General features: G+C 46.9%; 2 protein-coding genes across 4 annotated transcripts in view; one reads left to right on the top strand and one right to left on the bottom strand.

Moving 5' to 3' along the window:
• ITGAE (integrin subunit alpha E) overlaps window positions 1-12,880 on the top strand; it is a 63,564-nt gene extending 50,684 nt beyond the window's left edge. Inside the window, exons 27-31 of one of the 3 annotated variants that reach the window (XM_019980864.2) lie at window positions 3,341-3,397; window positions 3,711-3,806; window positions 5,529-5,624; window positions 8,435-8,545; window positions 9,489-12,880. In XM_019980864.2, the coding sequence (XP_019836423.2) occupies window positions 3,341-3,397; window positions 3,711-3,806; window positions 5,529-5,624; window positions 8,435-8,545; window positions 9,489-9,584 (456 nt within the window). In that variant the 3' untranslated portion in view covers window positions 9,585-12,880. The remainder of the gene's footprint in view (window positions 1-3,340; window positions 3,398-3,710; window positions 3,807-5,528; window positions 5,625-8,434; window positions 8,546-9,488) is intronic. The other 2 variants (XM_070772842.1, XM_070772841.1) reach the window with 2 other exon arrangements.
• HASPIN (histone H3 associated protein kinase) lies at window positions 176-3,154 on the bottom strand. The gene has a single exon (XM_019980857.2). It carries the CDS (start codon window positions 3,137-3,139, stop codon window positions 794-796), a length of 2,346 nt encoding a protein of 781 aa, XP_019836416.2. The 5' UTR covers window positions 3,140-3,154; the 3' UTR covers window positions 176-793.
• Window positions 12,881-13,352: the final 472 nt, after the last annotated feature.

Here is a 13,352-nt window from a genome sequence, read left to right as displayed (position 1 = left end):
ATGGATTCTCAAAGGTATAAAAACTAGAACTCTAGAAAAAGGAGTAGAAAAAAGATGAGTTAACCTGGGAACGCATTTTAGGAGTAAATTACCCAAGTCATATTCGTAAGGAATATTAACTACTCAGCCCAAACTGACATTTCGATTTTTCTTCCCTTGATGAAAAAAGTAAGCAAAATTCAACCTTTTTAGTAGCCATGGAGACATTTATTTTCCCTTTGAAAGTCATGGATAAATTCTGCTTCTCTGTGATTGGCAAATGAGATTGATAAACATGTGGCACTTCTTCCTATAAATTGTCTACCTTCTGCTTTTCCTGTCTCCCAGTCTGTACGCCTGGGACTCTGCTGTGGTACAGCCTCTTTGCTCTTAGTTGACTCATCTGTAGTGTGGTTCCCAAAGCCAGCCTTATGACACCTACAGGAACAGGCTCTTAGCAGTGTGACAGCTGAGGCCTTGGGTGTTCCTGATTTTCTTCTTTTCTGTTCAGGCTACATAAAATGTTGAGGTTCAAAAAGGAAACTGTGGAAAGGAATTTACAAAATGAAGTCTGCTGACAGAAAAAGGGCTTTTCAGTTGTAAATGGTGTTCTCACATATAGTTTATTTTCAAAGAATATTTGTTAAGTTTAAACATGTCAGTTTCCACTTGGAAACAAAATTCTTGTTTGAACAGCTGATTGGAAACTTGTAAGAGCAGGAATCCCACGCTGCTGTGGGGACAGAGGTTAAAAACAGCATCAGGGGCTTCCAGTTCCACGCCCTCTCCTTTGGGGGTGGTCAGTACCCCCGGCTTACTTAAACAGACTATGCTGGCAGAGCAGGTCCGTGGCAGAGCTGAAGTTCAGCATAGTCTGATAGAAATGCTGGATCTGTTTCTTCATTCGCTTCAAGGCGGGGGTGTTATGTTTGGACTTGAAGGTCATCTGATTCAGGATCTTATCTGTGAGGTAATGTAGCCAGAGCACGTTGTTATATGGGTGATATTCACCCCAGCAGTTGTTGTTTTCTTTCCTCATCAGCCTGTAGATCTCAAACTGGTAGTCGCCTTGTCCCATAAACAGGTCCTCGTCCCTGGAGATGTCACAGAAAACCACAATCCCATCCCGCTCCAAGCGGGACAGGGTGTAGTCGATGATGTTGACTTGCAGCCCTCGGGTGGGGATGGAGCTCGTCTTTCCATTGAGGGTGTAGTGGAGCTCTTTGAGGCTGGTCTTCTTTAAGAGCACGTTCCCCCAGTGCAAGTCTCGGTGCTCAAAGTGCAGTGAGGCCTCAGCCACGGCAAGGGAGGCGGTGATCTGGTGCAGAATGCTCTTGGCAGTGGCAATGGAGGACAGCTTCTTTCTCATCTGCTCTAGGTCGATCCCTCCAAACTCAAATTCCAGCACGATGAAGAGCTGGTCTTCCCCGAAAAAGTCAGGCCGGTCGTTTGCAGACCCTTTGGTTGAGTGATAGTGATCCCAGGCTTGGAGGAGCAAGGGAGGGTAAGATCCTTGAACACAGTGTACCGAGTTCAGCCCAATGAAGCCTTCTGTGCGGTTGCATGCCTCATCAGACAAGAGGCTCAGCTCTTTGGAGATGATGATTTCTGGCAGGATTTCCTCAAAAGTTTTCTGGTGAGCTCCATTGACTAAGTCCTGTCCTTCGATAGCAATGATTTTTAGGGCTACAGGTGTGTGGTTAGTAACTGTTTGAAACACTTCGCCAAACACCCCTTCTCCAATCTTCTCACAGCATTCCAGTTTTTCTTCGGAGAGGTAGTCGCTGAAGGGGATGGGGCCCACCTGATTGCATTCCCCATAAAGCTTTTCTGCATCAGATGTCCTTTTGTCTGTGACCTGCTGTGTCTTTAAGGGGGTTAGCAAATACATAGAGGAGGAGTGCCAGGGGGACAGAGCACAGCTTGTTCTGTTCTGAACAGGGTGGTGTGAATATTCTGACATGAGGGACTCAGACAGAGAACCGGCCAAGGTGTCGCAGCTGCATACTTCAGACACAGCTGTCACGATCTTCTTCTTGTGGAAACTGAAGGAGGCTCTGGTTTTGGTCCAAGAGCAGGCATTCTGTAAACGAGTCAGGTCCTGGGTGACGCATGAACCATCTTCTATCTTTTGGCCTTTTGTAACCTGGCAGTGATGGAGGAGGGAGGTTTCTGCTGTCCCTTGATGCTTCCTTTTTCGGCTTAGCCTGGTTCTCTCAGGCCCATTGCTTTTCCCAGATGCGATTCCGCCCTTGCACCCACGGGCCTCCTCGTATTCTATCTGGACAGACTCTTGAGACTCAATCTCTCGACAAGAGTCCTGGTCTGTGGTCCTCTTCTTACCCCTGCCTGATAAACCTGGGCTCTCCAGCCTCCTCCCCACCAGTTCCCTGTCATGGCAGAACTCCTGCCAATTCTTCCCATCTGTCCCAAGCTCGGAATCCTCAGGATTTCCTGGATCCAAAAAGCTAAAGAGAGCTGACCTGAGGCTGGCCTGGGCTTGGTGGGCCAACCTGGTGAACCTGCCTCCTCCTGTCGCTGCGTCCTGGGAACAGGGGAGGGGTGCCTGGTCCAGGGAGGCTTCTGGGAGGTGGAAGTTGCTCGGAGCTTCTGAGGCTGCATCCAGAAAGGTGGAAGGATCGGTACAGATGCTGTCTTCTGGCGCAGGGAACCCGGGGCCGGGAGAGGCCAGAGAGCTGAACAGGGAGGCACTGGTGCCCAGCTCGCCGCCGTCCCTGGGCTGGCCGCACACACGGAGGTCCGGGCTCAGGGAGCCCGGGTTGCCGTTCGGAAAGGACGGAGGTTCTAGCGCGCCGCAGGGGGTGCTGCACTTCTGCGGGCACCGCGATCGCAGCCTCAGGCGTCTCGGGGTCGCGATCTGACTCGGCCGGCCCTTGGCGAGTCGGGCGCCAGCGCGCCTCCGCCGCTGACCCACCGGGCTGCCGGGGAAGTCGGGGTCGTCAGGATCGTCGGAGACGACAGACTGCGAGGGGCCGCCACTGCTGGTGTCACTGCTACTGCTGCTGAAGAAACGCTTCCGGTCCTGCGGCGGGAACCACTGTACGGCTGCCAGGCCCGGCCGCCTCCGCGGCCTCCCGCCGCCGGCTGCCCCGTACGTTCGGAAGAGCCCACTCGCGGGTAGCGGGAGTGACGCCGCCATGGCCTGCACCCGCCAGGCAGTTCAAATGCTAACACCGCGAGACTTCCTCGAGACGCGGAGGCGCCTGCCCGCCGGGTCCTAGCGCCCGGCCGTCCGCGCAATCATGACGGATCTCGCGAGAAGTGGGAGGTGGCGGGTAACTATGGCGGTTTGGCTTTTTCATTGTGTTGCGGGGATGGACTGAGATGGTTGTCGTTTCAGGCCCACACCGTGTGCACTCAGGCTCTCGAGCGCGTTTGTGGGAGCGACCTGGTTCAGGTGAGCGCAGTCATCCCAAAGACCAGAGAGAGGGGGTCATGGGGGAGGGAGGACGGCCTGAAGCGGGTGCCGTGAGACGCCGGGATTGTACTTTGCCGAGACTTCCCCTGAAAGCACAGGCCTGAGGCGCCCCTTAGCCTCTTCACCGGCTCACGTTTGCCAGGGTTGCGGCTTTGCTGGAACCAAATGAGGGCAGAAACTGCTCACACCCTTTATTCCTCGACCTTGAGGTTGTCTGTGTGCTAAGTGTTAAAATTCCCAGCTTTTCCACCCCATAAACAGATCGTGCAAATTAACACCCATCCTCTTTCAGCTTGTGGAAGAATGGCATTCAGTAAGCTGTAAGGTCACCTCGGATAAAGAAAATGTAACCGTGGCTGCAGAGCTCTCCTTGAATCAGCTAAAGCAGGTACTTAGGATTTGATTAATCCACGTTTCTCGGGCATCTTCCCTGGAAACGATAATATTAATAGCATCTCCAAATATAAAGTGTCCAAAACAGGTCTGTTGATCCACCTTCTGCTCCAGCCTGTTGCTTCCCCACTCTCTCAGGGTAACTAACTAGGGTAACTTAAGAGTTGCTTGCGTGCTCAGGGGTGTCCGACTCTGCGTTCCGGCGGATTGCAGCCCACCAGGCTCCTCTGTCCATGGGATTATCCTGACAAGAATACTGGAGTGGGTTGCCATTTCCTCCTCCAGGGGATCTTCACGAACCAGGGATGGAACCCGCGTCTGCTGCTGCTCCAGCATTGGCAGGCGGATTCTTTACCTCTGAGCCATCTGGGATGCCCTTACACTGCTGACTTACTAGGAATTCTAGGAATTCCTTGTGGCGACTCCTTTTCCTTAAAAAAAAAATTTTTTTTTAATATGTATTTACTTATTTGGCTGCACCAGGTCTTAATTGTGGCTTGCAGGATCTATTTCCCTGACCAGGGATCCAACCCATGTTCCCTGCATTGGGAGCTCTGAGTCTTAGCCCCTGGACCACCAGGGAAGTCCGAACTCCTTTTTCTTACATCCCCTTATCTGTTCCAGCAGCAAACTCTGTCATTCTGTCCCATCCCCACCCCCAGATATATTCTAAATCCATTCACTTCTGTCTGTCTCCACTGTTGTTCAGGTCACCACCTCTTGCTGGATTCACTGCGGTAGCCGCCTCCCTGCTTTTCTTGCCTGTGCTTTTGCCGTGTCCTTCACAGACATTCTTCATGGAGCAGCTATTTTTTAAAAGCAAACACTATGCCACTTATCGGCTTAAAAAAAAAAAAAACTGTATACACTTAGACTAAAATTTGTCTTTTTCAGTGGTGTCCCAGGCATCCTATGATCTGGTCTCCACTTACTCCTCCATCTCCTAATACTTTCGTCTTCCCTGCTTCTTAGACTCCAGCTTGCTGCTATTGTTCTAGCCACTGGACCTTTGTACTTGCTGCTCCTTCTGCATGAGACAGCTTTTCTCCTAGATCTTCATGTGTGTGCTTTTTTCTTACATTTAATTCACATATTACCTTCTTAGCTAGACTTTGCCTGATCACTCATTCAAAAGTAGGAACTAAAGTCAAGTTTAACATCTTGTGATGATCCAGGTGAGAATGATGGGATCTGAGCTGAAGAAGTAGCAGTGAGAATGGCGGAAAAGGGACAGGTGTTAAGAGAGACTGAAAAAAAAAAAATCATCAAGAACTGACTTGGGCATGGGAGTGTGGTGTGGGGTAAAGGATAAGGGAAAAGAAGTTGAGTTTTAACTAGGTTTCTGGCTTGGGAAACTTAGTGGTTGCTGAGGCCATTCATTAGACTTGAGGAATACTGGAGAAGGAACACATTTAAAGGGAAAGATGAGAAGGGGGGGGGGCGCGGTTTCCTTGGCAGTCCAGTGGTTAAGACTTTGCCCTCCAGTGCAGGGGGTATAGGTTCGATCTCTGGTCGGGGAACTAAGATCCCACATGCCTTGACCAAAAAACAGAAACGTAAGGAATGATGCTGTCCAGGAATTGTAAGTCCATTTTTTTTAGAAGTCTATTTTAAATCAACTATACTCCAATTAAAAAAAAAAGTTAACTCCAAAAAAAAAAATGTAGTAGGTCCATGTCTAAAATATGTTTCACTTTTTTTCTTCCCCATCTTATAGTTACTAAGAGATGTGACTGAGCTGCAGATCCTTGGTGAAATATCTTTCAACAAATCTCTGTATGAGGGGCTCAACACAGAGAACCACAGAACTAAGGTAATCCCTGGCTGTTTTTTATTTTCTGGGTGTTGTCCTGGGAAGCCTGTGCCTGGCTTTAGCGCCCTATTGCCCTCTTCCTGTTTCAGTCTTATCACCTCTGCTCTTGACTCTGCAACCAGCTGTCTCCATGTCCTTGAGTTACTCAGCTTCTGCCTAAGTTTTTCTGTCTCTGAAATGAGGCAACTGAATAAGAGGCCTAAGCAGAGGAAGTCTCAGTTGTTATAACTAGGCTGGAATCAACACCTAACTATATATACTTTGATTTGAAAATTTTTTTTTATTTCCTAGTTGAGAATTTTTTTTTCTTATATGTATTAACTCACTTGCTAGTATGTGATACCAGTGTTTAGTTACAGTGTCCCATCGTTAAAATACTCATGAGTGCACAATTCTCTTGTGTCTTTTTTTTTTTTTCTCTTATAAGTCTTAAACTAAGTCCTGGAACCCTTGGATTCGTTTTGCAGAGGTTTTACATGTGACTGCAAGTCAGACTGACCTTTGACGTTTGTGATCTGTGGGCTGAAGACTGTGTGTGCCCCCTCGGGGCTGTCGTTCTTGTTGACACTTGCCCTAGGCAGCTGCTAGTGCCAGAAATGGTCCATCTGTGAGCTCTTTAGTGAAGCCTGAGTGTCAAGAGGGTGAGAGTGGATTGCTCAACATTAGCTCCTCTGCTTTCCTCCCTGGAGGAGGGGAAAGGCACAGTTCTCTAGACATGTCAGAAATAACATTTGTTTATTTTTGAGTGTGTCTGATACAGAAAATGATGTGGAAGAAAGAGAAGTGTTCCCATTATATCATTGCACAGATTAAAAAAAAAAAAAGAAAATCCAAGTCTTATGCAAAGATCCCAAATGAAAAATAGTGATTCCTTCACTCCCTGTCTCCCACACCCTGGATTCCCTCCTCCCCAAAAGAGTTCCTGTTAACAGTGTCTTATATGCACATTCTTACGTCATTTATTTATGTATAAATGTTCCCCCTTTACTTACTGGTGCTTTTATTGTAGAGTCTCCATGATGATTTTCCTTTTTTGAAATTCAGTACCCGAAGCTAAGTTTTAAGTGCATTTCAGCTGCAAAAAAACCAAACTAACGTGCCTTAAAGGCCTCTTGTGTTTATCTGGGGGTGGAGGCAGACCGGTGTCAGTGGCCGGGCTCCTTCAAATCTTGAGCTTTCCTGACTATGTGCTGGCGATGCCTTCCCTTGTGCCTGGCCTAAAGTCGCCACCTCTCCCAGCAGTACATTTTCACATGGCAGAATACAGAATAGGAAGCCAAGAGGTCAGTAGCAAAAGGAGTTTTTCTTCCCGTGACTTCCTTTTCTTTCTTTTTCTTGTTTTTCGGGCCACACGGCACATGGCACATGGGCTCTTCGTTCCCCCACCAGGGATTGAACCCGTGCCTGGTTCAGACTCTCTCTCTCACACACACACACAACCAGAAGGTCAGTCTCCTGGCGGACTGCTAGATAAGAGACCAGAATAGTTTGTATAAAGTATTTTGGTAATTAGATCACTTTCCTGTCCTCTGGTTTACTCCTCCCCCCACCCCACCTCCAGTTTTTGTTCTCTTTGTTTTTCGAAGATTCTGTTGCTCTACCTAGCTCAGAGATTCTTTGCTCAGCCATGTCCAGTCTACTGATGAGTACATCGAAGGCATTCTTTGTTCCCATCACAGCAGCTGTTCATCTCTAGTCTTTCTTTCTGGTTCTTTCTTAGGGTCTCCGTCTCTCTGCTTACATTGCCCGTCTGCTGTTCTTGTGTGCTGTCTGTTCTATCCTTTGGAGCCCTTAGCATATTCATCGTGGTGGTTTTAAATTGCCAATCTGATAATTCTGACATTCTTGGCATATCTGGTTCTGGTGCTTACTCTCTCTTTTTAAATTTTGTTTTTTTGCCTTTTGGTATACCCGATAATTTTCTTTTGATAGCTGGAAATGCTGTACCAGGTAAAAGGAACTTCTGTAGGCAGACCTTCATTAATGTAGTGAGGTGTGGGGAGGGGAGGTGCTCTGTGGTTCTGTGATTAGGGCTCAGTCTTTTAATGAGCCTGGGCGTCTGGCCTGTGAACTTCCTCACTGTTTCTGTGGGACAGGATAGCTAGAGTGGGCTTGAGTTGGGCACTTCCCTTCCCCCAGAACAGTTAGGCTCTCATTATATCCAGCAGGTTAGGCTAGGGTTAACTGTTTTCCCCTGAGCCCAGTCCTTGTTCAGATCAGAGTTCTTTGGCTTATTTCAAAGTGATTCCTTTTCTGTTCCCTGCTGGAAGCATGAAGGGTTTTTTCTCCAGCATTGACTGTGGGAACCTGGTCAAGTGCCTGGAGTAACGTCACCCCAGTGGCTGGGTTCCCTGGAGTTTGCAGCCCCAGAGTCATCACTGTTGTGCTTACAGCAGTCCATCCGTTGCAGTTCAGGATTTCCTTCCCTGGCGGTGGTGAGCCTCTGCTCTCTGTGTCCATCTGTCTGTCTGTCCCTCTGCTCTTGGTGGCAGCAGGTTTGCCTGGTGTCCTCCCCTCTCTTAGGGATCCAAGAAAAGTTGTTGATTTTCCAATCTGGTCACCTTTTTCCTTGTTAGCATGGAGTGGTGACTTCCAAGCCCCTTACATGTGGAACCAGAAACCAGAAATCTCATTAGATAATTTTAAATACTGCATCAGGAAAGGTTTAGCTTTTTGCTTTACTGTTGTCAGTCTTGATCAATACACGGTATGTTGCCAAGTTCTCATATTTCGCTTCTTAAAATAATGTGGAATTTTCACTTCATTTTGCTTCACCTGACTTACAGGGTGATCTCTGTGTTTTGTTGCAGATCACTGTCATCCTCCTGAAAGATGAGGAGGCGTATTCTCTGTCTCTCATCATTAAAAGCAGTGTCGGGGGCCTTCTGGTTTTGATCGTGATTATAGTCATCCTAGTCAAGGTCAGTTCCCCCCACGTTCATGAAGGTTCTGGTGTTGGGCAGAATTCTGCTTAGAGAGTCACCCCCCGACCTCGAGCAGCTACCCTAGCCTTGTGACCCCGTTTCCTTCTTCCTTTAGCCACACACCTGTTGAGGCAAATGAATCAAGACAGTTTCTGTCTGAAAAAGATCAAGATCTCATTGAAGAATTGGAGTGCAGAGATATTTTCCTAAAAGGGACCTGATGTTCCTTTCCTGTTTAAATCCTTTCCTTTCCTTCCCCTGATCTAATGTTCAAACTCTTTCACTGCTATCCAAGGCATCTAATGTCTGCCTCTACTCTCTCCACCCTCGAGTCTTGCTTTTTTTCTCAACACACTGAACTGAATAGCTTTGTCTCTCTGTGTTTGCAGTGAGGCTCTCTACACCCGCCTCCCAAGCCCTTTCCTTCATAATTTGCTCTCGCTCTTCCCTTAAAACTCAGCCCAGAGATTCCTGAGTCCTCTGAACTGACCTTTATGCTTTTCCCTTGAACTGCCCTCTAGAAACCCTTCCAAGAAGCAGTGGTTATACTGTGTTGTCATTGTTTCTCTTCCCAACTAGATTGTGAGTTTCTTGATGTGTAGGGGGGCTGTACTTGATCTCTTTCTATCTTTTACATAAATAGATCCAGTACAGCTGAAATGATAGTACTTAGCAGAATTAGTTAACTTAAAAAGGTGAAAGTAGGGTGGGGGTTCAGAGGAAGGTGGAAAACCACTTCTGACTGGGGATTGAACACAGAATGCTTGTGGGAAGGCAGTATTTAAGATGGGTCTCGAAGGATTGGATCATCTGGGGAGATTCAGAGGAAGCAGAAGAAGCAGAGGAGCACTGGGGATATTTGGCAACAAAAAGATAAATGGTTTTCTAAAGCAGATGGATGGCTTAGGCCTGTAATTGGTCTTCCCTCCCTTTGTTTTAGTGTGGCTTTTTTAAAAGAAAATACAGAGAGCTGAACTTGGAGAGCATAAGAAAGGACCAGCTAAAATCACAGAGTCTGCTGGAAGAAGATAATTAGGAGCAACTTCCTCATCCATCCGGAGAGAGTATCAGCCAGTCCTGAAGCTTCTAGAGACCTTCCTTTTAGGTTGTACAGATGACCTTCCCTTGAGATGACCAAGTTCGGAATCTAACAAGTTGTTTGTGGAGTGTTTTTTAACTATACATTGTCCCCAAAGTGCCTGTGCATTGTGCAGAAAAGAAACCTGGGAAACATTTGGTTGTAAATAAAGGTAAACTATTTTCTTTACAGAAGAAGTGCCTTTAATATGCAAATATGATATACTTTGTGATCCCCCCTGCCCCGCCCCAGAGAAGGTTATATGGCATCTCCCAGGCTTACTTGCCTAAGAGCACTTTTTTCATGCCATTTCTATTAACATCTTCCAAAATAGTCTTCCATGAAGTACATCTTTGTGGGGGACAGTGGTCGGAAGCCGTTCCTGGTCTGGCATTTTTATGATCAAAGGATGCAGTCTGTTATTTCAAATCAGGCCATGAAAAAGCACCCCCCAGAACAAAAGTAAAAAGTAGAAAAACAGGGGTTACCAAAACAGGAACAAGGAGGGAGAGGAGACCAGGACTTTGTTCTGTAGTGTCTGCTTAACATCCTGTGCGGGTCCTCGCCTGGCTTCCTGCTGAGTGACTTGCTCAGGGACCTTCGTGTCTCAATGAGAGACATGCCTGCCCACAGGGGGAGGTGGAACCTGGCCTGGGAGTTGGGGACACCGAGATTAGGGCCTCATCACAGGCTGACCTTGCTCTTAGTATCCTTATTTTATTTATATGCCCCATGCTGTTAAAACTTGACCGCATCTGTCCACTCTCAGCTGTGCAGTGGCACAGTTTGTGTTTTCATGGGTGATAAATATCATTGCAAACAAGCGAAGCAGGAGTATATAATGTAGAAAGCAATCCTGCGATCCCTCTGTGTTCTTTAATTCAAGTGCTTTCATTGTTTGTTTTTGTTTGTCTTCGGCTGAGCTGTGAGGCTTATGGGCTCGCAGTTCCCCAACCAGGGATTGAATCCTCGCAGTGAAAGGGCTGGGTCCTAAACACTGGGCCGCCAGGGAAGTCCCTGGACTCTGTTTCTTCATAGCTTTTCCATTGACTTCAAAGTCCTGTCTGTACATAATGGTAATTGGGAGTCTTTCTGATATTTATACTTTTTCCCATCGTTATTTCTCTAACTAGGACTTATTGGGGTCTAAGAAGTTAACCTCTGTGCCTGACAAAAAAATTTTTTTTGGGCTGTGCTGAATCTTTGTTGCTGCGTGCGGGCTTTCTCTAGCTGCAGCTGGCGGGGACTACTCTAGTTGTAGTGCACACGCTGCTCGTTGCTTTGGCTTCTCTCGTTGCAGGGCACAGGCCTTAGGGCACGCAGGCTTCAGTAGCGGCAGCTCATGGGCTGCAGAGCAGGGGCTCAGTAGTTGTGCACATGAGTTTAGTTACCTCTCAGCATGTGGAATCTTTCTGGACCAGGGATTGAACCCAGTGTCTTTTGCATTACAAGATGGATTCTTAACCACTGAAGTCCTGACATAACTTTTATATGTACTGGGAAACCAAAAGTGTATGACTCATTTTACTGTGATATTTGCTTTGTCATGGTGTCTGGAACCAAACTTGCACTGTCTCTGAGGTATGCCTTTGAAGGAAAAGAAAGAAGTAAATTTGCTTAGATATTTCCCTGTTGTGTGTCCAGGTTTTCATTATTACAGGTGACTTGCAGTCTCTGCTTTTATGCTGTTCATTGTAAATAAGATCCCACTGTGATTATAACAGTCAAGTCTTACATTGACTGCCTATAAGCTATTGACTGACTGGGCTATGATTGGATTAGACCAATGTCGTAGTCAGGAGACTTCACAAGGAATCAGTCCCTGAGGAGGAGGAGACTGAAATGGAGACATGGTTGCATTGTATAAATTCATGGGCTGTGACTTGGGCTGTAACCTTGTCTTTCTTCCAAAAGATGCCTGTCTAGTGCCAGACCTTTCCCATTTCCTGTTGACCCTCCTCCTCCCGGGAGCAGGACATGCCAGAGCTTGCACAGATCCAAGGACAGTGGGTCATGCCACAGGGCCATGCTCCTGGCCAGAAAAGGCCTCAGAAGGGGCCAGCTGGACACTGGCGTGGGGAAGGGCCCCTTCAGTTTCTATGTTTTCGTTTCCCGTTACGGGCCTGTGAGTGCTCATCCAGATAACCTTGTTCTCTTATGATAACATCTGAACTTTGAATTTGATCGTGGAGGGATGAAACAAGCAGATGCGAAAAAGTCAAAGTGAAAGTTGCTCAGTCGTGTCCGACTCTTTGCCACTCCATGGACCATACAGTCCATGGAATTCTCTAGGCCAGAATACTGGAGTGGGTAGCCTTTCCCTTCTCCTGGGGATCTTCCCAACTCAGGGATCGATCTGTAATAAACTGGTCAAACTGTTTAGGCCCAGTTAGATTTTGGTTCCATTCAGCCAAGCCCAGCAGTCTAAAATGATCTGCACTAGAGTGTTATTCCGTGCATTTTCTCTAATATCCATACAAGCAGGGATATTTGGTTAAGATCAGGGTTAGGTATTTTGGGGTCTCCTAGAGGAGCCTGGTAGGCTGCAGTCCATGGGGTCGCACAGAGTTGGACACAACTGAAGTGACTTAGCAGCAGCAGCAGTAGCAGCCCTAATTATAACCTTGTAATAGTGCCAGAATTTTACTGTTACTTTAAGAATAGCTCCAGTAAATGGAATCAAGGGACTCTTAGTCACTCCAGGAAGAGCAGTTGTTCAACTGTCAAGAGTTCAGAAGGTAGCTGGATGCACCTAAAGAGACAGTTCCCAACTCCAGTTGACTTTATTTTGATCAGTGGAAGGACATTTCAAAAACTACGTAAGTATTAATATTACTAAATACATATTCATTCTCGTAGTAGGATCAGAGTGGAAAGTGAAACTTTGCCTTAGCCGCGACCTTGCCCCGACTTGTGCCCCTCCTTAGAGGCTGAGGCGAACTGGCCTGGCACGTGTCTTCCAGACCATATTCTGTGCTTTTGTAATATTCACATGTACTTATTAAATGTACTTACAAAGGTGTTAAAGCAACAGGTCTAATAACTGTGCTACTTTTGAAGTAGTGATAAGCTTAAATGTTTTTTAAGGCATACCTATAATGTGATGGGAAAATATAATTTCTTTTGGTATTAAGATACAGGTACTGCCAAAAAACAAAAAAAGATACAGGTACTACTGACACTCCTGTGGTTTGTTGTCTGCATTTGTAATTGAAAGAAATGTTAGATTTCAAATAAAGAGCAGTAAAAATAAATGTGGAACAGTTTCTCCATCCAGCTTCACAGACCTCCTCCATATATTCTGGTCCATTTAATAAGAACATCTGTTCTACCCCAGGCTCTGTACTTAGGCAGCTCATCTCAGAGTCACCCCAGGCTCCATTAGCTGTTTCATGGAGGAGGAAACAACTTGCCTGAGGCCTTAAAACTAGTTTAAGGAAGAACCTCCAGGTCTAATGTTTTTCCACAAAAGCTCAATTACAGATGGGCAAGGTGTAGGTTGGCAGAGTGGAGGTTTACAGGCTTTGCTGGGGAAGAGGCACAGGTGGCGCTCAGCTCTTCAAGTTCCCAGGCTGCAGGTAGGATGCTGAAGGTGCCGATGCTCTGGTCCTGGGAATCAGCTTTTCCGGCAAGCTCTCTGAGTGATCTCTGATGCAAGAGCCACACCCTGTGAGACACTAGTTAGATCAGAGTTTTACACTTTGTCAATGGATAGCACAGACTCGG

This window comes from Bos indicus, chromosome 19 (assembly GCF_029378745.1).
Source record: "Bos indicus isolate NIAB-ARS_2022 breed Sahiwal x Tharparkar chromosome 19, NIAB-ARS_B.indTharparkar_mat_pri_1.0, whole genome shotgun sequence".
NCBI lineage: Eukaryota > Metazoa > Chordata > Mammalia > Artiodactyla > Bovidae > Bos > Bos indicus.
The sequence above is the reverse complement of the archived record's forward strand: the minus strand, read 5'-3'. Positions and strand labels throughout refer to the sequence as shown.

Bases quoted from the DNA above. Each gene is read 5' to 3' on its own strand.
- HASPIN (XM_019980857.2), bottom strand. From the start codon at position 3,139: ATGGCGGCGTCACTCCCGCTACCCGCGAGTGGGCTCTTCCGAACGTAC.